This window comes from Hyaena hyaena, unplaced genomic scaffold (assembly GCF_003009895.1).
Source record: "Hyaena hyaena isolate Hyena2069 unplaced genomic scaffold, ASM300989v1 scaffold_1351, whole genome shotgun sequence".
NCBI lineage: Eukaryota > Metazoa > Chordata > Mammalia > Carnivora > Hyaenidae > Hyaena > Hyaena hyaena.
Window position 1 is genome coordinate 188,444 of NW_024081979.1, and position 26,489 is coordinate 214,932.

At 53.0% G+C, this 26,489-nt stretch overlaps 3 protein-coding genes across 12 annotated transcripts in view; 2 read left to right on the forward strand and 1 right to left on the reverse strand.

The window, feature by feature from the left end:
* Positions 1-2,330: 2,330 nt before the first annotated feature.
* LOC120225163 (hemoglobin subunit alpha) lies at positions 2,331-3,088 on the forward strand. Its single transcript, XM_039223408.1, has 3 exons — positions 2,331-2,485; positions 2,593-2,797; positions 2,938-3,088. Exons 1-3 carry the CDS (start codon positions 2,391-2,393, stop codon positions 3,064-3,066), a joined length of 429 nt encoding a protein of 142 aa, XP_039079339.1. The 5' UTR covers positions 2,331-2,390; the 3' UTR covers positions 3,067-3,088.
* Positions 3,089-5,001: 1,913 nt separating this feature from the next.
* HBQ1 (hemoglobin subunit theta 1) lies at positions 5,002-6,064 on the forward strand. The gene is made up of 3 exons (XM_039223411.1): positions 5,002-5,406; positions 5,558-5,762; positions 5,854-6,064. Exons 1-3 carry the CDS (start codon positions 5,312-5,314, stop codon positions 5,980-5,982), a joined length of 429 nt encoding a protein of 142 aa, XP_039079342.1. The 5' UTR covers positions 5,002-5,311; the 3' UTR covers positions 5,983-6,064.
* A 13,603-nt stretch (positions 6,065-19,667) lies between these two features.
* The window catches only part of LUC7L (LUC7 like), a 39,073-nt gene continuing 32,251 nt past the window's right edge, over positions 19,668-26,489 (reverse strand). For 6 of the 10 annotated variants that reach the window (XM_039223412.1, XM_039223420.1, XM_039223414.1 and 3 more), the window contains 3 exons: positions 21,586-21,615; positions 20,927-21,131; positions 19,668-20,017 (listed from right to left, as the gene is read on the reverse strand). In XM_039223412.1, coding sequence (XP_039079343.1) covers positions 19,698-20,017; positions 20,927-21,131; positions 21,586-21,615 — 555 coding nt within the window. In that variant the 3' untranslated portion in view covers positions 19,668-19,697. Of the gene's footprint in view, positions 20,018-20,926; positions 21,132-21,585; positions 21,616-24,933; positions 25,023-26,489 lie in introns of all 10 variants that reach the window. The other 4 variants (XM_039223413.1, XM_039223422.1, XM_039223418.1 and 1 more) reach the window with 3 other exon arrangements.

Here is a 26,489-nt window from a genome sequence, read left to right on the forward strand (position 1 = left end):
CTCTGCCCTGTCCCACACCCCTGCAGAAGTAACACAGTTACCAGTTGGGGACTGAGCCCACTGGCTTCTATCCTGTGCTGAGGGGACACAGCTACACAACTACATTATTTTTTGTTGTTGTTGAAAATATCGTCATAAACTGGATATTTTTCTGCAACTTGCTTTTCTCACAGAACCATGTCTCCACTACATCTCTTCCAGCAGCTTCTCCAGCTCTTTCTCATTTCACAGATTTATTGGTCATTTCTCTATTTCTGTTTTTTAATGCTTATTTATTTATTTTGAGAGAGAGGGTGTGTGTGAGAGAGAGTGGAGGAGGGTTAGAGAGAGAGGGAGACAGAGAATCCCATGCAGGCTCCTTGCTGTCAGCGCAGAGTCTGACCTGGATCTTAATCCCTCGCAGTAGGAGATCAAGGCCTGAGCTGAAATAAAGAGTTGGTCGATCAACAAACTGAGCCACCCAGGTGCCCCAGTCATTTTTATATTTCTGTTAGTTTCCAGTTAGTATCCTTTGTCAATTTGTTTCTCCCATATATATGGGAACTCTAGCCATGTTAAGAATGTAAGCCATTGGCTGAGATATGTTCCCAAGTCTTGCCTTAAAAGGACTCAGTGGCAGAGGGATTGGAACAAGATGAAGAAGGAGGGATTATCCCTGGCCTGGAGGTGGCTCTTTTACACCTCTAAGCACTCAGTGTCTTATGCTTTTTGGGAGGCCAGGATTGGGGCTTTGGCTCTGACAGAATCGGGAAAAGCGTGGAGGTTCGGAAGGGAAAGTGGACTGAGCCAGGAGGAGAGTCCTGTGTGAACAAAATCAGAGGCACAGACACACCAGGAGGCAGAGCAGAAGGAAGAATTGCTGAGACCTGTCCCACTCAGTTGGACCATTACTTCCTCCTGGACACAGGGGGGGGTCTCGAGGGAAGGTCCTAGGAGAGGGATGGGGGCAGAGGGTGGTGCCCAGCCAACCCCTCTCCAAAGGGAAGTCTTCTTCCCAGGAAAGGACACAGCAATGGCTTCTCGCTGTCTTCTCCCCTCACCAGGTTCGGACGTTCTCCCTCATCATCCCCTCCTCCCACCTACTAGCCCAAGGGTCTTGTCACCTTAGGGGCCTAGCTGGAGTTCTGCCCGTCTCACCACCCCACTGGAAGCTCCTCCCCTGCCCCTGCTGTGAGGTCTGGCCAGCCTTACCACCCCCACAGCTCCCCACTCCAATTCTGCACCCACAGAGTCTTTCTCTCCCCTTCCCCTCCACCAAGTGATGGGTAGCTCCCCCTCTACTCTGCCTAACAATGACTCATCTTCCAGTCTCACCTCCTCAGGGAAGCCCACCATGATCCTCAGTCTTACCCTGACATCCTTGAGTTCCTCACCCACCCTCTCCATGCTTCCTGTGTCCTTTAAGAAGGTTTTCCACTCTCTTTGTACTTGTGTAACGGTCTGGTCACTGTCCCTAACTAGGCTGACAGCTCAGGTCTTCTCCAGCCAGTTGCTTTATGTATCAACTCAACCACAATTTGCCTAGTGAGTCTTGTGTCAGGCACAACTTACAGCACTGGGTTTGTCACTGTGACCCAGGACGACAGGGGAGAGAGACAGTCATTCACACAAGGTCCCAAATAGCAGAGGCCTGCCTCTGTGAGTCCCTGACCTGGGGTGCCGCTGCTGCCACCCTGGAAGAAGGGACTTGGCCTGGAACTCTCCCGCCCCAGCCCTGCAAATTCTGCCCCTCGGTATTTGTTCCTTCTGTGATTGGCACTCAGTGGCTATGTGTGTAAAGAAAGGGGGTTAGAGGAGGGGAGGGGGGATACTGGGTGGGAACCCTTGAGTACATGTGAGGGAGGACCCGCTTGTGTGCACATCTCTTTCCGCCCTGCAGTAGGAGAGGCCTTTTCTTTCCACGATCAATCGCCCGTTCTTCCACTGATTCCAAGCTAATACACGTCCCGTGGGTGCCACGCCTAGATCAGGGTAGGTGGCACAAACTGACTACTCCCTTCTGATCCTCAGGAGAGCGCAGCCTGGGGCTAGGGGCGCTCAGGGACCCTGACGGGTGTCACTGGGCTCAGGTGTTGGAAGAACGGGCATAGAGCCACCTCAGCAAACCGACCCCCAGTAGATGGGGGTCTAGGGTATCACTTCCAAGGGCGGGGGATGCGGCGACGTGAAGAGGCAGACGGGAGGAAGACACCGAACCGTCTGCAAAGCCTGGCGCGAAGCCCCCACCGCTGGCGCTGGCCGCTCGCCGGCGCCCCCTGCCGTCCGGACCGCGCGCCAGCCAATGAGCGCAGCCCGGGCCGCCGCGCCCCCCGCGCCCCCCGCATAAAAGCTCCGCGCGCTCGCGGCCCCGCACATTTCTGGTCCCGACACAGACTCAGAAAGAACCAACCATGGTGCTGTCTTCCGCCGACAAGGCCAACATCAAGGCCACCTGGGATAAGATTGGGGGCCATGGTGGCGAGTACGGCGCAGAGGCCCTGGAGAGGTGAGGACCCAACTTTCCCCTGTTGGCATCCGGGGCTCAACGACCCCTCGCGGTCCTTGTCCCGCCCCGCCCCGCCTAACCCTGGCTCGCCCACCCTCCCCCCGCAGGACCTTCTTGTGCTTCCCCACCACCAAGACCTACTTCCCCCACTTCGACCTGAGCCACGGCTCCGCCCAGGTCAAGGCGCACGGCAAGAAGGTGGCGGACGCCCTGGCCCTCGCCGCGGCGCACCTGGACGACCTGCCCGCCGCCCTGTCGGCGCTGAGCGACCTGCACGCGTACAAGCTGCGTGTGGACCCCGTCAACTTCAAGGTGAGCACGCGCCGGGGGACATCCGGGGTGGAGGGCTCGCCGGCCCCGCTAGCAAGGGGGCAGAGCGTCCCTAGGGCTCCAGCAGGTGGAGCGCGGGCAGCCACGTCCCCCGAGCCCCCTGACGTCCCCGCTCCCCGCAGCTCCTGAGCCACTGCCTGCTGGTGACCCTGGCCGCCCACCACCCCGCGGAATTCACTCCTGCCGTCCATGCCTCCCTGGACAAGTTCTTCAGCTCCGTGAGCACCGTGCTGACCTCCAAATACCGTTGAAGGAAGCCGTGGCGCCCCTCCTGAGGGCCTGGGGCCCTCCTGTGACCCGGGCGCGGAACTTCCTGATCTTTGAATAAAAGTCTGAGTGGGCTGCAGCCTGTGTTGTCTGTGTCGCTGGGCGTCGTCGTGTTGGGGGGCTGGGGCTGGGGCTGGGGTGACTCTCCTCACCTCCCACCAGGGCCCTCTCCGACTTGGGAGGGGAGGGAAGGGGAACAAAGGGTAGAGGAGGGCAGTGGGGCCTGACCCCCACCCTGCTCTCTGGAGTGAATGCTTTGCTGCTGCATTCGGGTTCCTGCGTTTCGTTTCAGACGTTTCCATTTGAGCTCTGATTTACTCAAATGATGAACTGATTTTCCATCTTTACATTTCATGGCACACATCTGGGCTGAGAGTTAGTGGGCCCCCAGCCTGGATGTCTGCGCTCTCTGTAGCTCTTCCCGAAGTCGGGTCCTGGGGGAGACCGCGAGTTACGCTCCTCAGAGCCCCCCCGAGTGCCCTCACACCGTCCGGCGCTTATAAGGTACATGGGCAATGGAGATGGTACCGGGGAGCAGTGCCATCACAGTTGCCAGGCAGTTTCCCAGAGGGGGGCATCTCCTTCACCTGGTGATACTTCAGGACGTTCACTCTGCAGATGACGGCGGCCTGGGCACCATGGAACCAGAGGCCCTGGTTTTGGACCCAGCGCAGCATTCACTGCCATGCCCAGAGGCGCGCACTCCTGAGGCCCACCGACTCCCCCTGGCAGGGCAGCAAAGAGAAGAGGCACTCCGCGTGCCTCCTCCCCCCACAGCAACCGCTTGCGCCGTAGGTGTCTGGTCCCGGAAGTCCTCCAGGCTTGAGCCCCCAACTAACAGCAGTGTCTTTTCTTTGCTAAGAGTCACCCTTGGAAAATGAGGTGGCAGGTCTCTGCCTCAGTTCGTGCTAATTTTAGCACAGCTGGCGACACAGTGGGAAGTCTCAGTAAAAAGCAGTCTCCTTCTTTTATCGTTAGGAAAAAACGAAGGCCTGGGCTAACGGTGGAAACAACCCAGACGGCCATGAGGGGATGAATGGGTAAAGTGTAGTCTGTCCCTACAGTGGAATATTAATCAGCCAGTAAGAGCTATGAAGCCCTGACACAGCCTACGACGTGAAGAAATCTGGAAAACACGCTAAGTGAAAGAAGCCAGACGCAGAATATATAGTGTGTGATTCCACTCACAGGAAATATCCAGAATAGGTGAATCCATAGAGACCGAGGGCAGACTGGTGGTTGCCAGGGACTGGGGGAGAAGGGTTGCGGAGTGACGGGTAATGAGGCCGAGGCTTCCACGTGGGGTGATGAAGTTCCAGAACTAGCTTGTTGTGCTTGCACAGCACTGTGTGGATGTGGCTACACACACTGAATTGTACCCTTTAAAATGGCTAATACAGGGGCGCCTGGGTGGCTTCGTCAGTTAAGCGTCAGACTTTGGCTCAGGCCATGATCTTGCGGTTCGCAGGTTCCAGCCCCACATCGGGCTCTGTGCTGACAGCTCAGAGCCTGGAGCCTGGTTCAGAGTCTGTGTCTCCCTCTCTCTCTGACCCTCCCCTGCTCATGCTGTCTCTATCTCTCTCTCAGAAATAAATAAAACATTAAAAAAATAAAATGGCTAATATAGTACATTTTGTTATATGAATTATCCCAAAAAATGTGTAATTCGTAGAGCACTGCCTGGCACAGAATGAGTGCCCCAAAGGTATCAGGTATCATCACTGAGATGCACCGAAGGCACTTAATAAATGTTTACTACCCTGGAAGGAACAGATGCTATGAGCTTGACAGTTGTTATCCACCTAATTCTCACAACAACCTTGGGAAGAGGGCATTTTTATGTTCCTTTTATACAATCAATGTGAAAATAGACTCAGGGATGCCATAAATAGGCTGGGGAGGAAGGGAGGGAGAATGAGCTGATGTCCAATGTCAAAATCCATGCTAAAACTCAGTGTTCCCTGATAACAGTGATAATACTAACAAATTATTAGTTTCCATATAATAAACACTACAAAAACGGCGCCGCGGGGTTCATGGCAGTAGGGAAGGACCCAGGCTCTGGGACCCCGCTGTACCCGGGCCGGGGCCGCTCACGGCTACTCTACGAGGAGAGGCGGGGTGCGGCCGCGGCGTGGCGCCCCCTGGAGGCCGCGGGGACACACCGGTCGCGCCGGCGCCGCCACCCGGAGCGCAGCGGAGCGCGCGCGGCGCGACGGGGGATCCACGATGGCGCTGTCCCCCGCGGAGAGGGCGGCGGTGCGCGCGCTGTGGAGGAAGCTGGGGAGCAACGTCGGCATCTACGCGACCGAGGCCCTAGAGAGGTGCGGGCACAGGTCCCGGCGCCCCACCGGCTCCGGCCTTGGAGCCCGCCGCGAGGATGCCGCCCCCCACACCCCGCCAGCCCTGGGGCCCCTCCACCCGCCCCCACCCCGGCCCCGGATCGCACCTCACTCGCCGTGCCTCCCCCCGCAGGACCTTCCAGGCCTTCCCGACCACCAAGGCCTACTTCCCCCACTTCGACCTGAGCCGCGGCTCCGCCCAGGTCAAGGCCCACGGCCAGAAGGTGGCGGACGCTCTGACGCTCGCCGTGGCGCACCTGGACGACCTGCCCGCCGCCCTGTCGGCGCTGAGCGACCTGCACGCGCGCCAGCTGCGTGTGGACCCCGTCAGCCTCCGGGTGAGCACCGGGCCGGCGCTGGACCAGCGGCCGCGGGGAAAGGGGGTGGGGGGAGGACGGTCGCGGGCGGGACGACTCCCTCCCTCCGCAGCACCTGGGCCACTGCCTGCTGGTGACCCTCGCCCGGCACTACCCCGGAGACTTCAGCCCGGCCATGCACGCCTCGCTGCACAAGTTTCTGAGCCACGTGATCTCGGCGCTGGCCTCCAGCTACGGCTGAACTCGGGGAGGGGCGTCGAGGGACCCCCGACCCCTAGCCGCCCCTCCCGCGAGTCCCAGAGTTCGAATAAAGTCCCCGCAAGAAAGCCCAGCCTGCGCGCGCGCGTTCTCTCGGGGGCGTGCGCGGATCTGCGGGGTGGGGGGCCTCGGAGACGCCGGAGTCGCACCCACCATCGTTAGACGCCGGCGCGCCTCCCGCTGCCCGCAGGGCGCCCTGGGCGATCCAGGGGAGGTTTAGGTTGCCGCCACTCTCCCCTGGCGACGCGCGGACTCCTTCCAGGTGCAGGCGAGCCGGCCCCGGCCCCCGGCCCCGGCCCCTCCGCCCGGCCCCGGCCCCCGGCCCCCGGCCCCTCCGCCCGGCCCCTGACCCAACCGGAACCGCGGGCCCCGCCCAGCGTCTGGGAACGCGAGGGAGCGGCGCCCCCTGCCGGCAGGACCTGCGCAGACCCCGACGGGTGTGCGCTGGAGGGGCGGGGAGGGGCGGGGAGGCGGGTGAGCTTGGGTGACCGGAGGCCCCGCAGGAAAGCCTCTCCTCCAGACCCTGGACCCGGTGGGAGGAGGCGGGTCCTGCCCCGGCACGCAAGGTGGATCAGGGGTCCGGCCAGAGCCCTGCCTAGATCCCACACTTCCAAGGAACACAGACGTCAGAGCGTGTTTGTTTGTTTGTTTGTTTTTGTTTTTACTTTTCTTCACAAAATCAATCATGGTCATTGCAGAAACTTTAGAAAATAGTCCACTTACTGTATCTTCCTCTGGATCCCGGCGGGTCCAGCACATCCATTTTCCCTTCAGTTCCCACTCGACACGCGGGGAAACTGTGTGAACAAGTGGGGGACATGGGGGTCAGAGCCAGTAGTCGGCATGCGACACACACAGCCACACACGGGCAGAAGCGGCCCCACCAGACGTGCAACAAGCTAACGTTGAATTCATAGCCTACCAGGTCCTTCCGGGAAAATTTAGAGACACTTTCCTTAAATGGTATCCTCAAGGGGACGCTGGAAAAAGTGGACACATTGGCCTAAAGAACAAGAAAAACACCTTGGTGTGGGGAGGAGGGAACATCATAAGCATAAATAAAAGAGGAGCTGGGAGGACACTCTTTGCCACAAAGTGTTATTGTCTCTCTTACACAGGACAGACCTTCACATTCTTCTCCCCACCTTCTTTAAAAGCCAGTCAACCCAACGGAAAAAAAAGCCAAAGAAAAAATAGGCAACTCACCGTGTGCTGAAGGCCGACAGACATTTGCAGTGACGCTCAAAGACGTACACATTAAATGCTCCTTAACAACATGACACTCGGTCATGAAATAATCTTTTTTTTTTTAATGTTTTATTTATTTCTAGGAGAGAGAGAGAGAGACAGCGTGAGCAGGGGAGGGTCAGAGAGAGAGGGAGTCACAGACCGAAACAGGCTCCAGGCTCCGAGCTGGCAGTCAGCACAAAGCCGGACGCGGGGCTCGAACCCACGAACCGCGAGATCATGACCTAAGCGAAAGTCGGACGCTTAACCGACTAAGCCACCCAGGCGCCCCTCAATCATGAAATAATCTTAAAAAGAAAAAATATTAAAAGGGCAAGATCCAATACACTTCTGGCGGAAGTGTAACTTAGAAGGTTTGGGTAGGTAATTCGGTTGTATACAGTTTGTGGGCTGGTAAATGTGTGATAACTGGCACTCTGGGAAGTGGGCAAGGGAGCTGATTTGTAGCATTTGCCAATTTGCACTGTGTAAATCCTGCCATCACGGTTGGTTTCAAGTTACCAATATGCTCTCACTGACCGTAAAATTAGGAAGAGATGCATTGTATCTGCCACTGTGCTGTATCTCCACAGTCCAGATACAAGATACAAAAGATGTGAGCACAGATAATAAGAGCATAGATAATAGTAAAATGTACTAAACTAAAGTAGTGAGTTTTCAGGGGTGCCTGGGTGGCTCACTCAGGTGAGGGTCTGACTCTTGATTTCAGCTCTGGCCATCAGCTCAGTGTGGTGGGACCAGCCCCACGCTAAGCATGGAGCCTGTTTGGGATTCTCCTCTCTACCTCTCCCCCACTGGTGCTTGCTCTCTCCCTAAAAAAGAAAAAAAAAAAGTAATGAGTTTTCAATATTTATTACCTCTGATTTTAACATAATATATTTATTTGTAAATTAATATAACCTAATTATTTAATTTGTAATAGTGGTTGTGTTTAACTTTTTTTTTTAATGTTTTATTTATTTCTAGGAGAGAGGGAGAGACAGCGTGAGCAGGGGAGGGTCAGAGAGCGAGGGAGTCACAGACTCTGAAACAGGCTCCAGGCTCTGAGCTGTCAGCACAGAGCCCGACGTGGAGCTTGAACTCACGAACTGTGAGATCATGACCTGAGTGAAAACCAAGAGTCAGCCACTCAGGCACCCCCCTGCTCCAAACTTTTGTTTTTTTTTTTTTATAAATGTTTTTATTTATTTCTAGGAGAGAGAAAGAGAGCGTGAGCCGGGGAGGGTCAGAGAGAGAGGGAGTCACAGACCGAAACAGGCTCCAGGCTCCGAGCCGGCAGTCAGCACAGAGCCTGACGCGGGGCTCGAACCCACAAACCGCGAGATCATGACCCAAGCGAAAGTCGACGCTTAACCAACTAAGCCACCCAGGCGCCCCATAGTGGTTGCGTTTAACAACCAGCTCTCAGACCTCCTGAAAATTTAGCATGGGTCTCCACACACCAATGGCTGTATCCTTTAAATCCCAGAAGTGCACCCCGAGGGCGCTTGTCACGGAGCTGCCTTCAGAGGTCTCTGCAAACGGGCTGCATGGCCTATCGTCCCTGTCCCCGCCACCCGTGATCTCGCGCTGAGGTCTCCATCAGCCCACGAGCGACAGTGTGGCAGCCATCCCCTCCAGCATCTCGCTCCTGGCCGCCCACGACTATTACCGCCGCCTGGGTTCTGCTTCTAGTAACGCTCCTGCGAAGTACTCCTTCTGAGTATCCCGGAAAGCCATCCCTAACCACCCCCCGATACCCCCAAGCTCCTTGTTCCAGAAGTCCACTCTCCCATTCAAGGCTACAGTGTTGGGAGTCCGGAGACCTCCAGCAGCACGATCACTGTGACAAGGCTCTGGAAGCCATGAGGAAGCAGCCTGGTGGCCAGCCTGGCAAAGCTGATACCCAGCCCCAATGCTGAGGCCACTGAGGTAGGCTCATCAACCCCACGCCCCCAAGGCTCTGTACCCTAGGCAGGCCCAGCAAGCAGAAGCAGCTGGATTCTTTTTTTTATGTTTTTTTTAATTAAAAAGAAATTTTTTAAAACATTTATTTTTGAGAGACAGAGGTAGAGCATGAACTGGGGAGGGGCAGCGAGAGAGGGAGACACAGAATCCGAAGCAGCTCCAGGCTCTGAACTGTCAGCACAGAGCCCGACGTGGGGCTCGAACCCACGAACCGCAAGATCATGACCTGAGCTGAAGTTGGACACTTAACCAGCTGAGCCACCCAGGTGCTCCTGGATTATTTTATATCAAAATAGGAAAGCACCAAATAGGAATTTGAGAGCACCTCACTCCTTAGCATCCAAGCCACACCCAAGCCTCCCCTGTAACCGTGTGCCTTGCACCAAGTGGAAAATAAACTCTGAGCAGCCAGTAAGAAAAAAAAAGTGCAAATTCTCTAAGCCTTTTTGGGAATTTATCCTACAGAAAATAGTGGCACACATATATAAAGATGGAAAGAAGTTAAATAAACTGTCACACAAGGGACCGCCGTGTGTAGCCACAACAGAGACTGAGGTCAGCCTCTGAGCACAGACACGCTGCCGAGACATTCATGCATCAGAGCGCGGCGCAGCTCAACGTGTAAAGCATAAATGCACTTTTCCATGGACACAATCATGAGAAAACTTGACAATATACATTGAATGTTGCCCGCAGTCATCCACAGGCCTGAGGCCAGAGAGACGGAGAAGGGACTGTTACCACAGTTTGCGTAGACCCAGAAAAGGAAGGAGGTTGGGGTATGAGTGACTTTTCATTTGTATTTTTAGTTTTTACAAATAATTGGCAGAAAATCGTGCTCTAAATATTTGTAGCTAACCTTGATGCTGAAACAAACAACTATTGCCCTGGGGGATTGTGACAGAACTAGAATTTCTGGGGTGTGCGACCGCCGCTACGGCCTTTCGTTACAGCTCCACCAGCAGGAGGGCGCAGGGACTGGCAGCCTCCGTTTCCCCGGCGACTCGTGACGGGGGACGTGGGCTCCGTCCTTCTGTGCGAACTGCTCGTCTGTGTCCCGTTTCGCTGCTGTGGCTCCCGTCCAGTCATGGGATCAGCGCACAGAAGCCTCCGCTATAGGCCTATGGACTTTTAGTTCGTCTTATGTACTGAAATTACTTTTCCATTTGTTCTGTCTTTATTTGGGGGGCGGAGGGGAGAGCGGGATACTTCCTCTGGATACACCCGGCTCTTCCTGCAGGGCTGTGGGTCCTGTCAGTGCTGCAAGGCCGCCTGGGCTGAGCAGCCATTTCCATCCTGGGAAAAGAGGCCACAGTTTCATTTACAGCCGACTACAAATACTGGACACATGGTTTCAATGTTTCGTGGTTTTTTTTTTTTTTTTAAAGCTCTATACCCAACGTGGGGCTTGAACTTCCAACCCTGAGATCAGGAGTCATATGCTCTGCTGACTGAGCCAGACACCTAGATTAAAGACCTAAAAGCGTCAAACAGCAAGGGATGGGATAAAGAACCTTCAGGCCAGAAACCAAGTAAAGCCGAAGACTCGGAGAGGTTATCACAGCACCTAAACTACTTGGGTCCTGAGGTATTTGCCAAAACTAGCAAAACTGGGCTAGAAGTTTCTTCCTCATAGGTAAGAAAGGGTTCAGAATACGGTGAGGTGCTGTGGGAGCCCGACAGTGACCACGAGAAAGAGTGGTTAGGGACGCGGGAATGTGCCTGCAAACGGGACGCTCTGCTTGGGCAGATCATGCCTGCAAACAGGATGTTCTGCCAAGAGACCTGCACACAATGTCCAAGGTTAATGATCTGCTCGCACTCGAGGGAACATGCCCTCCTTAGAAATAAGGAGGAGGCTGGAGTTGTGGGCAGGCCTCTTAGTAAACATGTTGTGGTTGCTTCCTCCCACAACTTCTAAGTTGAGGGAGAAGGAGAGGGAGGGAGGGAGAGGGAGGGAGAGGAGACAGAGGACCGGAACCAGGCTCTGCTCTGACAGCACAGAGCCCGATGCGGGGCTCAAAGTCACAAACCGCGAGGTCGCGACCTGAGCCGAGGTTAGCCACTTAACCAACTGAGCCACCCATGCGCTCCTAAAATAAATTCTTTTAATTAAAAAAATATCAAATGGGTAAGTTTAACAGGTAAAACACAGTTACAGAGAGAAGTAGTGACTTAAAAACAGGTCAACATAAACTCTCCCGATTGCAGGCTCCGCACGGCCCCGAGCAGGAGAGCCTCCTGAAGTTCTGTGCCCCTGGTGCCCCGCCTGCCTTCGGCTCTGCTAAAGGATGAGCTTCAGGCAGGACAGTGAGCCTGGGGAGAGGCCTGAGATGGAAGAAGGGATAATAAATAACGTGCCCACACAAACACTGATCGTGCATAAAACCAGATATCTGGGATTAGAAAGGAAAAAAACCAACTAGGCAGACATCACACACCAGAGAGTAATAACTAAGTCAGACTGAGTCACGACTCAGTGGCAGTCAAGGGCTCTTAAGGCCTTACGTCATCTGGGAGGGAAACATGCTTTTTCTAACTTTACATTTCAGTAGTTGTATTACTTTCCTATTGCTGGCGTAACAAAATTAGGGACTTCAAACAACACAAATTCGGGGCGCCGGGGTCGCTCAGTCGATGGAGTGTCCAACTCTTGGTTTCCGCTCAGGTCATGATGTCACAGTTCCTGAGTCGGAGCCCTGCATCCATGCCGACAGGAGCCTGCGTGGGATTCTGTCTCCCTCTCTCTCTCTCCTCCTCCCCTGCTTGTGCGGTCTCTCAAAAAATAGCCATTAAAACAAGAACACAAATTTACTCTCTTCCAGCTTGGGAGGGCAGAACTCCCAATCCGGTGTCCCTGTGCTGGAGGGGCCACGGCAGGTGCTCCTCCTTCAGGAAGCTCTGGGGGACATCCGTCTCCTTGCTTCCCCAGCTCCTAGGACTGCACTCCCTGGTTCTCGGCCTCTTCCTCCGGCTGTAAAGCTAGTAGCCTCTCGCCTTCTCTGTAGTCAAACACCCTCTTGCCCGTCTCTAATAAGGGCCTGGGTGATCACATTAGGCCCAGCTGGATAATCCAGAATAATTTCCCCATCTCAAAATTTTTTAAAAAGATTTTTTTCTTTTAATGTTTATTTCTGAGAGACAGAGCATGAGATGGGGAGGGACAGAGAGAGGGAGACAGAATCTGAGCAGGCTCCAGGCTCTGAGGTGTCAGCAGAAGCAGAATCTGTCACGGGGCTCGAACCCACAAACTGTGACATCATGACTTGAGCCCAAGTTGGATGCTTAACCGACTGAGCCACCCAGGCGCCCCTCCCCATCTCAAAATTCTTAATCACATCTTCAAAAGGACTTGCCACTTAAAGTCACATTCATAGGTCCCATGGATTAGGTCCTGGCTACCTTTGGTGGCTATTATTCAGCCAGCCTACCACAACATATTAAGCTTGTATGTTGTCAATTCTCGAGCAACCAGAGAATAGAAATGGAATGTGGGACTTCCGAAGTAACAGAGGAAAAAGTAGGAAGCTAAAATATTCTAAACCAGGGCCGCCTGCGTGGCTCAGTGAAGGTCCAGTTCTTGGTTTCAGCTCAGGTCATGACTCACGATTTATGAGCCCATCCTGGGCTTTTTGGTGACCATACAGAGCCCGCTTGGGATTTTTCTGGATCTGCCCTTCCCCGGCCCCAATAAATTTAAAAAATAAAAAAACTGGGGCACCTGGGTGGTTCAATTAGTTAAGCATCCTACTTCAGCTCAGGGCATGATCTCACAGTTCGTGAGTTTGAGCCCCGCGTCGGGCTCTGCTGACAGCTCAGAGCCTGGAGCTGCTTCAGATACTGTCTCCTCTCTGCCCCTCCCCTGCTTTTCTTCTCTCTCTCTCTCAAAAATAAGTAAGTAATCATTTGTTTAAAAAAAAGTAAAATATTGGGGCGCCTGGGTGGCTCAGTTGGTTAAGTGTCCGACTTCAGCTCAGGTTACGATCTCATGGTTCATGGGTTCGAGCCCCGCGTCAGGCTCTGTGCTGACAGCTCAGAGCCTGGAGCCTGTTTCGGATTCTGTGTCTCCCTCTCTGACCCTCCCCTACTCACGCTGTCTCTAAGATAATTATTTTTTAAAAAGTAAAATGATCAATTAAAAACATTCTAAAACAGTCCCCTCAAAAAGGGGCAAAAACGGAAAGAGAACGGGTGTGACAAATGGAAAGCTCAAAATAACACAGTGCCAACAAAGCCAAGTATGGTAACTATTACTGATCCTAAGTGACTTCACTGACCCAAATCAAGGATAAAGATCAGACACGTGGACGAAGACAAAAAGCACAGACCCAAAGTGTCAGCAACACAAAGCACCTCAGGATCCCCACCTGCTGGTGCTCATACCCTTGTGCTGCGCCTCGTTCTGAACGGTTCTGCTGTCTTAATGGGGTGAAATACAAAGGAAAATTAACCTTTAAACCACTTTAAGGTGTACAATTCAGTGGCACTTAGCACATTCATAACGCACAAGCAACACCACTACCTAGTTACACAACTTCGCATCACTCCAGCAGCCAGCCGCGTGCCCCGGTCACTCCCTTTCCTCCCCCGGAACCTCTGAGAACCACTTGTCTTCTGCCCGTCCGGACCTATCGTTCTAAACGGTTCACATAAATGGGACCATACAATACGTGATCTTTTGGGTCTGGCTTCATTTTCACTTAGTGTTTCATGCTGTAGTGTGTGTCAGAACGTCCTTTTTATGGCTGAATAATATCCCACTGTATGAAGAGACCACACTTTGTATATAATGCTGCAAAAACATAGGGAGCAGAAATCTCTTCAATCAGTGTTTTCACTTCTTCTGGATGATACACACTAGTGGAATTATTGGACCATATGGTATTTCTATTTTTAAGTTCTGGAGGAGCCTCTACACGGTTCTCCACGTTCCGTCTTCTGTTCACCCATTCAGCTGCTGATGGAGTTTGGGCTGTTCTCACCTTCTGGCTATTGTGAACAATGCTGCTATGAACATATGTGTACAAGGATTTGATTCCTGCTTCTGATTCCCTTGGTTATGTAGCCAGGAGTGCAGCTGCTGGGTCACACAATTCTCTTTACCTCGTTGAGGAACTCCCTGCCACACCGTTTTCCACAGTAGCTGAGCTACTCTGTGTTCCACAAGCAATTATTTTTTTTCTTTTTTCTCTCCTGAGTTGTGGCAATGCTAGTTGATGCTACGACTTGCTTTTAACACACAAGATTCTGAGAGGGGAATGGGTGTCACTTCCATGATTAATAACGCTTCTCTTGCTTGCAGAGACTCTCCCTTGCCGGCTCTGAAGCAGCAAGCTGCCATGCTGTGGCTGCCCCATGCAGTGGGCCTCTCGTTGACACCCAGCAAGCAGCCATGTGAAAAGCCCCTTCTCCACAACAGTCCCAGCTGAGACCGTGGTTGCAGCGGATGAGGGAGAACTTGACTCTCGATCTTCGGAAAGCAATGAAATAATGAAGGTGTCAACGACTGCCGCGTGTTGGAGGCCGTGCTCTGGGAAGACAGAGGGGCTGCTGAGGGCAGACGGGGGTTTCCCAGAAGCCGAGACACCGTTCCACTTCCTGACCCAGGTGGACATGCAGGGCTTGCTTCTTATTCTCTAAACTCTTTTGTGCTCTCTTCTACAGGGAGAGAGGCTGCGCCCGGCCAGGAGCTGACTGGGCTTGAGTCCCAGGCACGCTGGACCTTGAGAGAGCTCCGAAGGAGGTTCCAGAAGCCTCAGAAAAAGGCCTAGGGATATGTAATACCGCACTGTATATTATTACATAATTATATACACAGTGTTACACATACAGTAAGCATACTGCATTATATGTTACATAAATATTATAGTTATACATTTACATTTTATGTGTAATTGCATATTTACATGCATTTATTATATATACAATACTCATATATAATGCTATACTGCATTGTTCCATAATTACATGTATAACATGTATATAATATTGCACTGTATTATATATTACCTAATTATATACAGTATTCCATATATAATAACACTGCACTATAGTAATTATATACAGTATTTTATATAGAATACTCCATTGTATTACATATTGCTACATCACATATACAGTATTATATATACAACACTGTATGTATTACATAATTACATACAGTATTATACATACAATAGTGTACTACATTACATAATATATACCAAATTATATATACAGCTCCGTGGCACTATGTATTAGTTAATATACAGCATCATATAAACAATACTGCAGTTATATTATGTAATTATATATATACAATGTTTGGACCACCTGGGTGGCGCAGTCAGTTAAGTGTCCGACTTCGGCTCAGGTCATGATCTCATGGTTTGTGAGTTCAAGCCCCACATCGGGTTCTGTGCTGGCAGCTCAGAGCCTGGAGCCTGTTTCAGATTCTGTGTCTCCTTCTCTCTCTGCCCCTCCCCAGCTCATGCTCCCTGTCTCAAAACCAAACAAAACAAACACCCCTACAATGCTGTGCCCTGTTACATATTGTTATATTATTACATATACAGTAACACCGAAGTGTATATTTGAAAGCTGCTCAGAGTACGGCTTAGAAGTCCTCACCACCAGGAAACAATTTGTGATGACAGATGTTAAGCAGACTTCCTGGGGTGATCATTTTGCAATATACAGGTGTTGTCATTATGCCGTATACTGAAATTAATGGAACACCATTTATCAATTTTATCACCATAAAGATAAAAGAAAATGTCTGGGCCCAGGGGTGGGGGCAGCCTGCTTTCCGAGCTCTTGCCATTGCTCCTCCCCCGGACATGAGGATGGGTGGCAGGGGTGCCTCTTGCACAGCTGCCTTGGGAGGGCAGCCCGGCCCACGGGCTCAGCTGTATGAGCCCCAGGGAGGGAAAGAGGAAAGGGCAGAACAAGGGGCCAGAAAGCACGAGAGAGCTTCAGGTGCTCAGGAAACCCGGTGACCCCCAGGGAGTCCCCTGGGCCTTCCTCGTGGACTCGTGTGTGTTATGCAGGGAGCATTGGCGCTCCTCTGGGAATGTCAGTCCTGCACGGGCTGGGTCAGGGGCCACGGCCACACCAGACCCCATGCCTGTCCATCAAGCAGCTGTCAGTATTGTTGGCAGTGATAGGGCACGCAGGGTGACATGGCACCACAGCATCAGGTGGCGGCAGTGCCCGGGGCATGTGGGGGACGGGGGGGAGGGACTGTCTGAGGTGCTGGCATAGGGACTGTGCAGTGGACAGAAAAGGATTAACTGCCATCAACAATTGTGCCGGCCAAGAGTTGGGGGCCCTGCTTTGTCAGACAGCATCTCACTTCACACCCCAGACACATCATTCAGGTTTGAAGCTGGCGCCACTCCCGGCCCCCAACACCCTGCTGCCCGCAACACCAGCTCCTGAGGCCTACATCTGTGGTACGGTGCGGATCAATCTTGCAAAGCACCATGCTCTGTAAAAGCGGCTGGCCACAGGTCCCTTACTGTGCTTTCACGTACAGAGTGTTCGCAATGGGGCATCAACAGAGACCGCAAGTACACTACTAACGGTCTAGGGCTGGGTCAGCGAGGGTGACTGCTAACTGGGTTTCCTTCTGGGGGGTGACAATGCTCTGCCACTACAGAGTGGAAAACTAGAGAGCGTAACACTGTGACTGTATTAGAAACCACTATCCTATACACTTTCAGGTTTCAGGTGGTTAAAACGTTGAATTTGGTTAGGTTTAACAAAAGATACCGACCTACAACATAATACAAGTACATTCTTCCTGGGGTCCCTGCCCCAGAAAACCGGGGCAGGGAGGCAGGGTAGCAGCCTGTTTTAAGGTACCTGACAATGTCTAAGAACCACTCAATGGTCCCAGTCTTTCCAGAGCAGAACCATACTCCCCAACACCCCCCGTGGCCACTGTCCTGTTCCCAGTAAGGGTCCCTTCCGAGACACTGTGGTGCACATCCCCTCCCCACTTGCTCCAGTCACAGCGGGGCGCCACCGTGCCCAGGAAAGCTCTCCCAGCTCCTGGGGCCAGCCGTGCACCTCACCGCCCTAAGGGAGGATCTCCACATACCCATGGAGCCTGCCAGCAAAGCCCAGGGTGGGTCCTCCCCAAGGCTGAGCCCTGCTATGGATCCTACGGGCGCCCATGCAGGCAGTGAGGCCAGCACATCCCCTGCCCTCCTCAGTCGTCCTGGGCCTGGCTAGAGACATCCATGTTGAGCTGGAAAGCAGCCCCAGGTCTCTAGTTACAAGGTGCCACAACCCACACTAGGTACTGGTCGTTCTGTCCTCCCCCAGCGGACAGGTGTGTATGCAGCCAGGGGAGTCACGAAAACGGCAACTGGGAGGGGCCGAGGGCACCACACAGCCCCAGGGTGAGCCCAAGGATTATGGAGTCCACCATGACTTTGGGGGCCTAGAGGACCCGCACCTGCCGGCCTGGCCCACCCAATCTCCTCAGGGGCTGCACCTACCTCCTGACCTACACCCCTGCTTCTCCATAAACAAGGATTTCCCAGTTTTGTATTCTTAGCAAGGCCTCCAGGTGGGAGGGCAAACTGGCTCCAGCCACCTCATAATTTATGGCTGCCTCTAGGCACCCTCCACATCCCCCACAACCAGGAGCTCCGGGAGTGTGGTGCATGGCCTCCATCAAGGTCACCTCCTCCTCTCCAACCCCCACCCTGGAATACAGGGCTGGGTGTCCACTGCACTCGTGCACACATGAGCCTGGGGAGCCTCAGGGGCCTGGGGTGCACCAGAGGGAGGTGCGGGCCTCTAACAGCAAGAGAGCTCCAGGCCCTGCTCCTCTGCAGACTGGCGAGCGCCCAGGTGTGGAGGGAGCAGCCTCTTGCAGCTTTGGCCTCAGCCTCACACTCGTCACTGAGACCTCATTACTAACTCCAGGGATGCCTCTTCAAAACCACCCCTCCATGGACAGTGGTAATGGCTGCACAAGACATGAACACACCTAATGCCACTCAAATGCACACTTAAAACTGGTTGAAATGAGGCATCTGGGTGGCTCAGTCGGTTTAAGTGTCCGACGTCGGCTCAGGTCAAGATCTCGCAGTTCCAGAGTCTGAACTCGGAGTCGGGTTCTGTGCTGACAGCTCAGAGTGTGAGCCTGCTTCAGATTCGTTCTCCCTCTCCTCTCTCTGCCCTTCCCCTGCTCATGCTCTCTCTCAAAAATAAACATAAAAAAAAAAAAGGGTTGAAATGCCAAATTTTACTAGGGTTCTGCAGTTTGTTGGTTCGTCAAGCCCCCCCTCCAGGAGATGAGGGGTGGAGGCGGAGGTCCTTCTGACACCCGGGCTCCCAGCAGCACACCCTCGTGCTGGCTGGGCCAGGGTGTCCTCTGCCTTCCATACACCGGACTGCAGAGCACAGTCAAACACCCAGGACTCCAGCCCCCGTTCCCTCTGCCCCTCCCCACCTAGGGACTCTGCGTCTACTTACAGAAACAAAGATGACGCACCTCCGCCACCCAGCCGGCTTGCTGTCTACACCACCCACCAAGCAGATGTCTACCCCTTGCTTTCTGGCAGCCTCCCACTGTATGCTCCAGCAAGGCCCCTTCTTCCTGGCTTAGCCTGGGCCCCAGACAAGGGCGCTGCAGGGACCCCATACCCGGACACGGCCCTCGTTCCCTGTGGACACAGTGGGCCGGGGAAAACCTCTGGTGCAGGAGCACCCACCAACCCACACTTCTTCTTACAAGGGGACAGACAGCGATCGCAGAGCCTATAGCACAACGACCAAGTCATTTTATGGTGCTAGCGGCACAAGATCCAGACCCAGTGACCACATGCCATTGGGCCAACCTCTGTATTGAGGGAGTGAGGATTATGGTTTTCACAACCTGGCCATCAGAAGGTCCCTCCCAGAATAAACCAACCCAAGGGGCTGATGGGCCAACTCTGGTTTCTTACTACGTGTGACAGAACAGCTGAGAGCGTAACACCACTAGCCTCTCCTGAGTGTGAGTCAAACTACAACCTGACCCCAAATCAGCAACTCCCCCTCTGAGGACCTTGTGGCTGCCATGTGGATATTGTCCAGAGACCTCTCTTTGTCCATAAGGAATCCCGGAAGTGGGGACTGCAGTGGGGCCCACTGGGGCCGGGCTGAGGCTCCGGGAATGGCACACTGGACCGCAGTCCTTCCTAAGGAGGTGGATGCAGAATGGGGCACGCCCCTCCCCACCCCTGGCAGAGCCTGCTGCGGGTGTCCCTCAGAAAGGACACGTGCAGCTCGGCGAGCAGACAGCTCTGCACACCTCACTCCGGTAAGTCAGGGCGCAGGCATGTCAGATGCCAACACTTGAAGGGACGTCTCACAGTAGGCCACAATTCCGAGGGTGAGCAAAGCTCACTGAGGACATCCGGTGTGTCGTCACCTGTGGAAGACCATGGTGACGTCTCGAGCACAGGAGGGACAGCAGAGACCCCGCTGCAGCAGTAAGAGGCTGTCTGTCAGATTTATTTATTCCTACTCAACAGAATCCCAGGACACAGGAGCAACTCTGTACATCTCTAGAAACTCACAGCTAGCTCCAAAACAATAGAAATTGTAAACTACAAAAGAGGAGTTGTATTCAGCAAATATAAAGGGTAACTTTAGGCTGTGTCGAACGTTTAACAGACTATTTACAGGCCCAGATGTCGAGTTAGATCTCGCCGGCCTCCTTCTCCTCCGACCTCCGAGAAGCTGTCTTCCCGTTGGAGCTCTCCAGCCTCCAGTCAGCAGCCCCTCGCTCACCGCGCCCGTGCTCCCAGGACTCCTCCCGTGACGCCCGCTCTCTGGAGAACCTGGGAAAAGAGAACCAGAGGCTCAGAGGAGGCTGGCGTCCCCCTTCTGGCTGGCTCCTGGAGCGCTGACAACTTGGATTCTCAACACCAGGTTGGGGAAAGCCAAGACCCAGCACACCCCGGGAGGCCCACAGAAGGCGCGAGGGAAGCCATTTAGTGCCCAAGCCACTAAATGGGAGCCTTAGGTAGCCACGGAGGTTTCCCCTGAGAGGGGAGCTTTGCTATGTCAACGGAGCAAAACACAACAAACAGTGCACAAGAAATAGGAACTGTTAGATAAACATGATGGAAAAAAGGCTACAATCAAGCACACAGTGCTTATCTCGAGTGTGAGTATGAATGTTTTTTAATTTGTTCTTCCTCGGGGCGCCTGGGGGGCTCAGTCAGTTAAGCATCTGACTTCACTCAGGTCACGATCTTGTGGTTCAGGAGTTCACGCCCCACACTGGGCTCTGCACTCACAGTGCACAGCCTGCTGGGGATTCTCTCTCTTTTGCCCCTTCTGTACTTGTGTGTGTAAAGATGCACGCTCGCTCTCTAAGATAAGTAAACTTAAAAAAATGAACTTAATTTGTTTTTCCTTAAACAAATAAACAACAACAAAACAAAACAAGAAAACAGAGGCAATCGGTGCCTGGTCAGGACACAAATCTCGGGCTCCGTGCATCTGTGTATGGAGGTGACACAGTGTGCAGCGGGTCACAAGAGGGAGCCATACCCATGTAACCACCTCCACAGCCTTGCAACTGTCCACGGCCTGAATCTACCTGCTGCTTTCTGCTCAGGGCTCCCTGTGCCCTGGGCCTCGTTCACAATTCCTCAAGGCTCCCCCACTCAGACCCATCCCTACCGGGTATGGCCACTGGGCCCCAACGACAGACCCTGGGAACACAAAGAGAAGGGGCTCACTCCGGGCTGCAGCTACGGAAGGAGTCAGAGTAGTTACTTGTATTTCGCACTCCGGTCCCTGGAAGCCCGGCGGTGGCCCCGGCTGTGGCTCCGGGAACGGCTGCGGTGGCGCCGGTGTCTGTCTCGGGAGCGGGACCGGGATGACTTTCGTCGCTCCCTGGAGGCAGATCTCGACCTCCTCCGACGCCGGTCCCGGGAGCGCGACCTGCAGCAGAAGACACCCGGACGCTCTGAAGGCCACGACGGCTGCATCCCAAAAGCCCTCCTCACTCAGCAGGTTCTACCCGATGCTTCTCTGGCACCTCCCCTTCCCTCCTACAAAAATACAACCGGGGTCCACAAGAGTCCCATCAACTAATCTCTGGTCAAAGAGAATCACGACCCATCCTCCCACTGATGCTTCCTGAAAACATCTTGCCAGGAAACTCGCTGCCCTCAGGCCTCGGCAGAACTGGCTGACTTCTCGCACGGACAGGGGGTCCCTCTGCTGCACTAAGCCCCAAGCAACCTGACAAAGATAGACGGGGTTCGAGTGTGTCCCCCAAGCAGCCCTGCTACCAGGTAACAAGTGTGAAGCTCTAACGGTTAACTATCAAGAAAACAGTGCACAAGGAAAAGGACTTTTGACCGAGAACACGTTAGTGGATCTGGAAACCTACCTCCTGCGATCTCTGGTTCTTGATCCAGACCTAAAACGGAAAAAAGAGATGAACAATTTCCCCCAAAGTGCCCCAGGCCTCACACAAGAGGAAAGGGGCCCCTAGCATACAAGGTGAAGGAGCGTCAGCTTCTCAGAGTCCTGTTATTTTCTAGTTCTCGGGCTTATAGCTCCAAGGGTCACTGCTCACAGGGAGAGGCCAGCCGTCACCCCGAGTGCTCAGATGCCACACTCTGGAGTTTGACAGCGGCCTCTGCCAAGTCTCTGCAGCAGACACTCACACAGCTGTGCAGACTGTGTCGTAACAGATGCAGGGCTGGGTAGGATCTAAAGCCACCAAAAGACACCAAAGTTAAAGCCAAGCCTCACATTCCAGACGTAGGTCCATTGCCAGGTGAGGGTCACACGACCCCCTCAGGAAATACCATATAACCGGCGATCCAAGATATGCCCGTTACAACGGGGTCTCACTTTACAGCAAAAATTAAGAAGATCGCCACCAAAATGCGCTGAGGAGAAAGTGACAGAAGATGCTCATGCATGTGTCTGGAAGATGATCAGATAAAGCTTTTTGGCAAGGAATTTTCCCAACACCTACTAATATTCACATATTCATTTCCTTTGTCCTTGAAATTGTAAGGAATTTTACAAAGCACTTAAACATATATATAAACACGATCACTAGAGTATTTGTTCAAAAACAGTTTTGTAGAAATTTCATTATCAAAAATCAAAACTGAAAAGGACAAGCAACAAAGCAAACCACACGTGGGGCCGCATCATCTCAGAAGAAAGGCCTCCCAGCAGTGGGAGGAACCAGGCGCAGGCCACGGACTGGACAAGGGGTTAATATCCAAATATATAAAGGACCGCCTGCAACTCCACAGAAAAAAAACTTCACTAAAAAACGGGAAGAGGATCTGAAAAGACATTTTCTCAGAGGACATACAGGTGGTCAACAGGCACATGAAAAGGTGTTCAACATCACAAATGCAAATCAAACCCACAATGAAATATCACCTCACACCTATTAGAAAGAGAAGCAATACTCACCCAAAAGATAAGCAGTAACTGAATAAAACTAGACAAACAAACTAGAGACAAGTGTTGGTGAGGACCTGGACAAAAGGGAAGCGTCATGCACTGCTGGTGGGAATGCCAAGTGGTGTAGCCAGTGTGGAAGACGGCATGGGAGCTCCTCAAAAAGTGAAAAAGAGAACTACTCTCTGCTCCACAACCCCACATCTGAGTTATTTATCCAAGGAAAAAGAGGGGTGCCTGGATGGCTCAGTCAGTTGAGCCCATGTCTCTTGATTTTTTTTTTTTTAATGTTTTATTTATTTCTAGGAGAGAGAGAGAGAGAGACAGACAGACAGACAGACAGCGTGAGCAGGGGAGGGTCAGAGAGAGAGGGAGTCACAGACTCTGAAACAGGCTCCAGGCTCTGAGCTGGCAGTCAGCACAGAGCCCGACGCGGGGCTTGAACCCACGAACCGCGAGATCATGACCTAAGCGAAAGTCGGACGCTTAACCGACTAAGCCACCCAGGTGCCCCCATGTCTCTTGATTTCAGTTCAGGTCACAATTCGAGGGTTGTAGGACTGAGTCCTGTGTCGGACTCCGCACTGACCTTCAGATTCTCTCTCTCTCTCTTCCTCTGCCCCTCTCCCCTGCTCGCTCGCTCTCTCAAAAACAACAACAAAGAAAATGAAATGAGGGGCACTCGGGTGGCTCAGTCCGTTAAGCGTCCGACTTCAGCTCAGCTCATGATCTCACAGTTCGTGGGTTTGAGCCCTGCATCGGGCTCACCTGCTTCAGATTCTATGACTCTCTCTCTGACCCTCCCCTGCTCACGCTGTCTCTATCTCTTCTCAAAAATAAATAAAACATTTAAAAAAATTAGAAAATGAAATCACTATCTTGGAAAGACCTCTGCGCCTATGTTCATCACATCGGTATTTACAAGGGCCCAGACATGGAGACAACTTAAGTGTCAATCAACAGATGAACGGATAAAGAAGTAAATACACAGTGAGACACTACTCAGCCACAGACGAAGAGGAAATGCTGCATTGGGACAACACGGACGGACCAAGGAGGCATGATGCTGGGTAACATCAGACCGACGATCAGACAAGTACTGTATGACCTCAGTGACCTGTGGAATCTAAAAAAAACGCCCAAACTCATAGATACAGAGTTAAGATTGGTGGCGATGTGGAAAAATTGTGAAGGTGGGGAAGGGACCCCACCCCAGTCAGTAGATGACTGACTATGGCACGCTGCTGTGAGGGCCTCGTGAACCTGTCAGGAGCGCTCCTGCTGGGGGAAGGTCTCAGAGAGGAGGCAAGGGCCCCGCACGCACCCGTGTGCACAGACACAGCCCACCGCAGGAGTGGTCACTTTAGGGCAAAAAGGGACTTACGTGTTTTGCTTAATACATTTTTATACTCTTTGAGTCTCTTCACAATCACATCTGTTAGATGATTAAAGTAATGAAAGGAAATGCAGAAAATGGTATAAACGTTATTTGTCCTTTCTGAATCATACACTAAGAAATTCCTCCAGGAAATCCCAGCATCTGGGCCATTCAAGGACAGCGACCTGTGCCCCATGAGTGTGGTCCTGCCTTTGGCCTCCTCCCTGAACTCTGACCAATAGTCTCCTGAGCATCTCAAAGTGAATATGGTCAAAGTCAAGTTCTATTCCCCACAGTGCCCCCTCACCCCAATACACCGCTCCCAGTCTTCTCCATGTCCCTAAGCGGGTGCTCCAGGCCAGAAACCACCAAGGCAAGGCTCACCGCCTGGTACCAGCAAACCCCATCAGCTCTGTCCCCACACACGCCCCAAACCTTCCCACTCGCACTGTGAGCCGGCAGCTCCCCACAGTTCTCACTGCTTCCAGCCCTCGGCCACTGGCCCCACAACCCTCAGTCGACGCTGTAGTCCACGCAGCCCTAAGCCCTCTGGTGGAATCTCCCTAGGGGGAGCATGGCCGTGTGACAGAACTTGCTCCAGCTCCACAAAGTCTCTGCTCCTGCCTGACTGGTCGGCCCTGACCTCGTGGGGGCACGGCAGGTTCCGCGCCCACTTCCGCTGCCCAGCCCTCCCCCACACCTTTCCAGGTACAATCAGGTTGTCACAGCTGCTCCTGGGGCTCAGGGTGGCTGTGTCCGCAGCGAGAGCCTCCCACCAGGCCAGCCCTAACCCTGATCTCCTGAACACGTTGCAGGCTTGTTTGTTTTCCACTGAAGGGCCACTGAGCCCCGGCGCTGACCTCAGCTGCTACGAGGCAGCCTGGAGGCAGGAGGAGGGTCTCCCTGGGCGTGGAGCTGCCGTGGACTCACCTCCTGCTTAGCCGCTCCTCCCGCTCCCTCTCCTCTCTCCTCCTCAGTCGATCCTGATTCCTCTTCTCCTGCTTTTCAGCCACAGTTTTCTAAACAAACAAGAAATTGGAAAATGAGAGAAGAACCAGCGACTCCAGCCAGAGCACGAACGCAGCCTAACGAGCACGGAGAACCCGGTGCAAGTGCTGAGATGCCACATTCTTAGTCACGGAATTTATCTCTTGCTTCACACCAACCCGGAGAGTTAGTTTTTCACCCAGAGGAGACGCTCCAAACTTTATGGTAAAGAAGAACAGGTCTCTAGCCAAACATACTCTGCTGCCTGTCCCTGGGACGCTGTGTGCTACACTGGCTTTAGACCCCGTCTCATGGGGACAGCAGGCGAGGGGAGGTAGGCCATGAACCCTCACCCCTGGCTCTCAGCACCAGGCTCAATACTCGGCCCATTAGGCTTGATCGTGAACACGGAGAAAGAACAAGGCCCAGACAGGAGGAGGAGGAGCTTCACTACTTCAACACCATCGACAAGCTTGGCTCAGAGCCTCCAGATCCAGGCTGCACACGCCCACCCCCACTGTCAACCTAAAGCCTTTCGGTGCCCCCACCTCTCTGTTGAGTGGAACGAAGCCCTGAGGGGAGGAGAGCAGAGCCAGGAAGACAAAGGGCCACCAGTGTTTTCATGCTCACGACGGCACGAAATACGGTCCCACACCTTGGCGCAGACCAGAGCCAGACACTGGATGAGAGAGAGGCGTAGCAAGGGAGAGAGGGGGAGGGGCCCACTGTCCCCCTCAAAGCACCCCCAAGGCCTCTTGTCTGCTGACTCCGGCCTCCAGCCTGGCCTCACTTGTCCTGCACCTGAGCAGGCACACAAGCAAGGATGGACGGTTACAGCTCAAGTTAAGGATGGGAGTTTTAGCCCCTCGACTGCCATGCACAATCTTCCGTAAGGGGATGTGACGGAGCGCAGGCCTATGATCTGGCATTAACTCCTTTCCAAACCTCCCAACTTGCTAGATGCTGTCCTTCCACCTCTAACAAAAGGCCTTGCCTCGCTCTTACCCTCGGTATGTGGCCTGGAGGTGTGAGTGCCCCTGGGACCACCATAAGGAAAGCCATCTCTGATTAGGGCCCAGAAGTCTCACCCTCCCGACTGTTAGGAGCTGCACTTCCAATACCTTTCCTGTTGTCAGTTAACAGCTCTTATTAAAATACATTTGTATTGTTTTGGTCAACTACATGCCACTTGTAACTCCAATGATAAAAACATGCTCTGTAGATCAAGTTAATACTTAAGTTCTTAAGGTTTTTTGGGGGGTGGGATTTCAATATATTCTCATCTCTGCTGGAGAAATAGGTGTTAAGAAAAAAAATAAAAGGCTTTCAGATATTAAAAAAATACCAGGACAGGGGTGCCTGGGCGGCTCAGCCAGTTAAGCGTCTGACTCTGGATTCTGGCTCAGGTCTTTTTTTTTTTTTTTAATTTTTTTTTTTTTTTTTTTTTTTNTAATTATATATAAAACATATATAGGATTGTTTAGTAAGATACAGCCATC

Coding starts and splice junctions, on each gene's coding strand:
- LOC120225163 (XM_039223408.1), top strand. CDS start 2,391: ATGGTGCTGTCTTCCGCCGACAAGGCCAACATCAAGGCCACCTGGGAT. Junction 2,486..2,592: donor GGCGCAGAGGCCCTGGAGAG/GTGAGGACCCAA, acceptor CTCCCCCCGCAG/GACCTTCTTGTGCTTCCCCA. Junction 2,798..2,937: donor TGGACCCCGTCAACTTCAAG/GTGAGCACGCGC, acceptor CGCTCCCCGCAG/CTCCTGAGCCACTGCCTGCT.
- HBQ1 (XM_039223411.1), top strand. CDS start 5,312: ATGGCGCTGTCCCCCGCGGAGAGGGCGGCGGTGCGCGCGCTGTGGAGG. Junction 5,407..5,557: donor GCGACCGAGGCCCTAGAGAG/GTGCGGGCACAG, acceptor CTCCCCCCGCAG/GACCTTCCAGGCCTTCCCGA. Junction 5,763..5,853: donor TGGACCCCGTCAGCCTCCGG/GTGAGCACCGGG, acceptor CTCCCTCCGCAG/CACCTGGGCCACTGCCTGCT.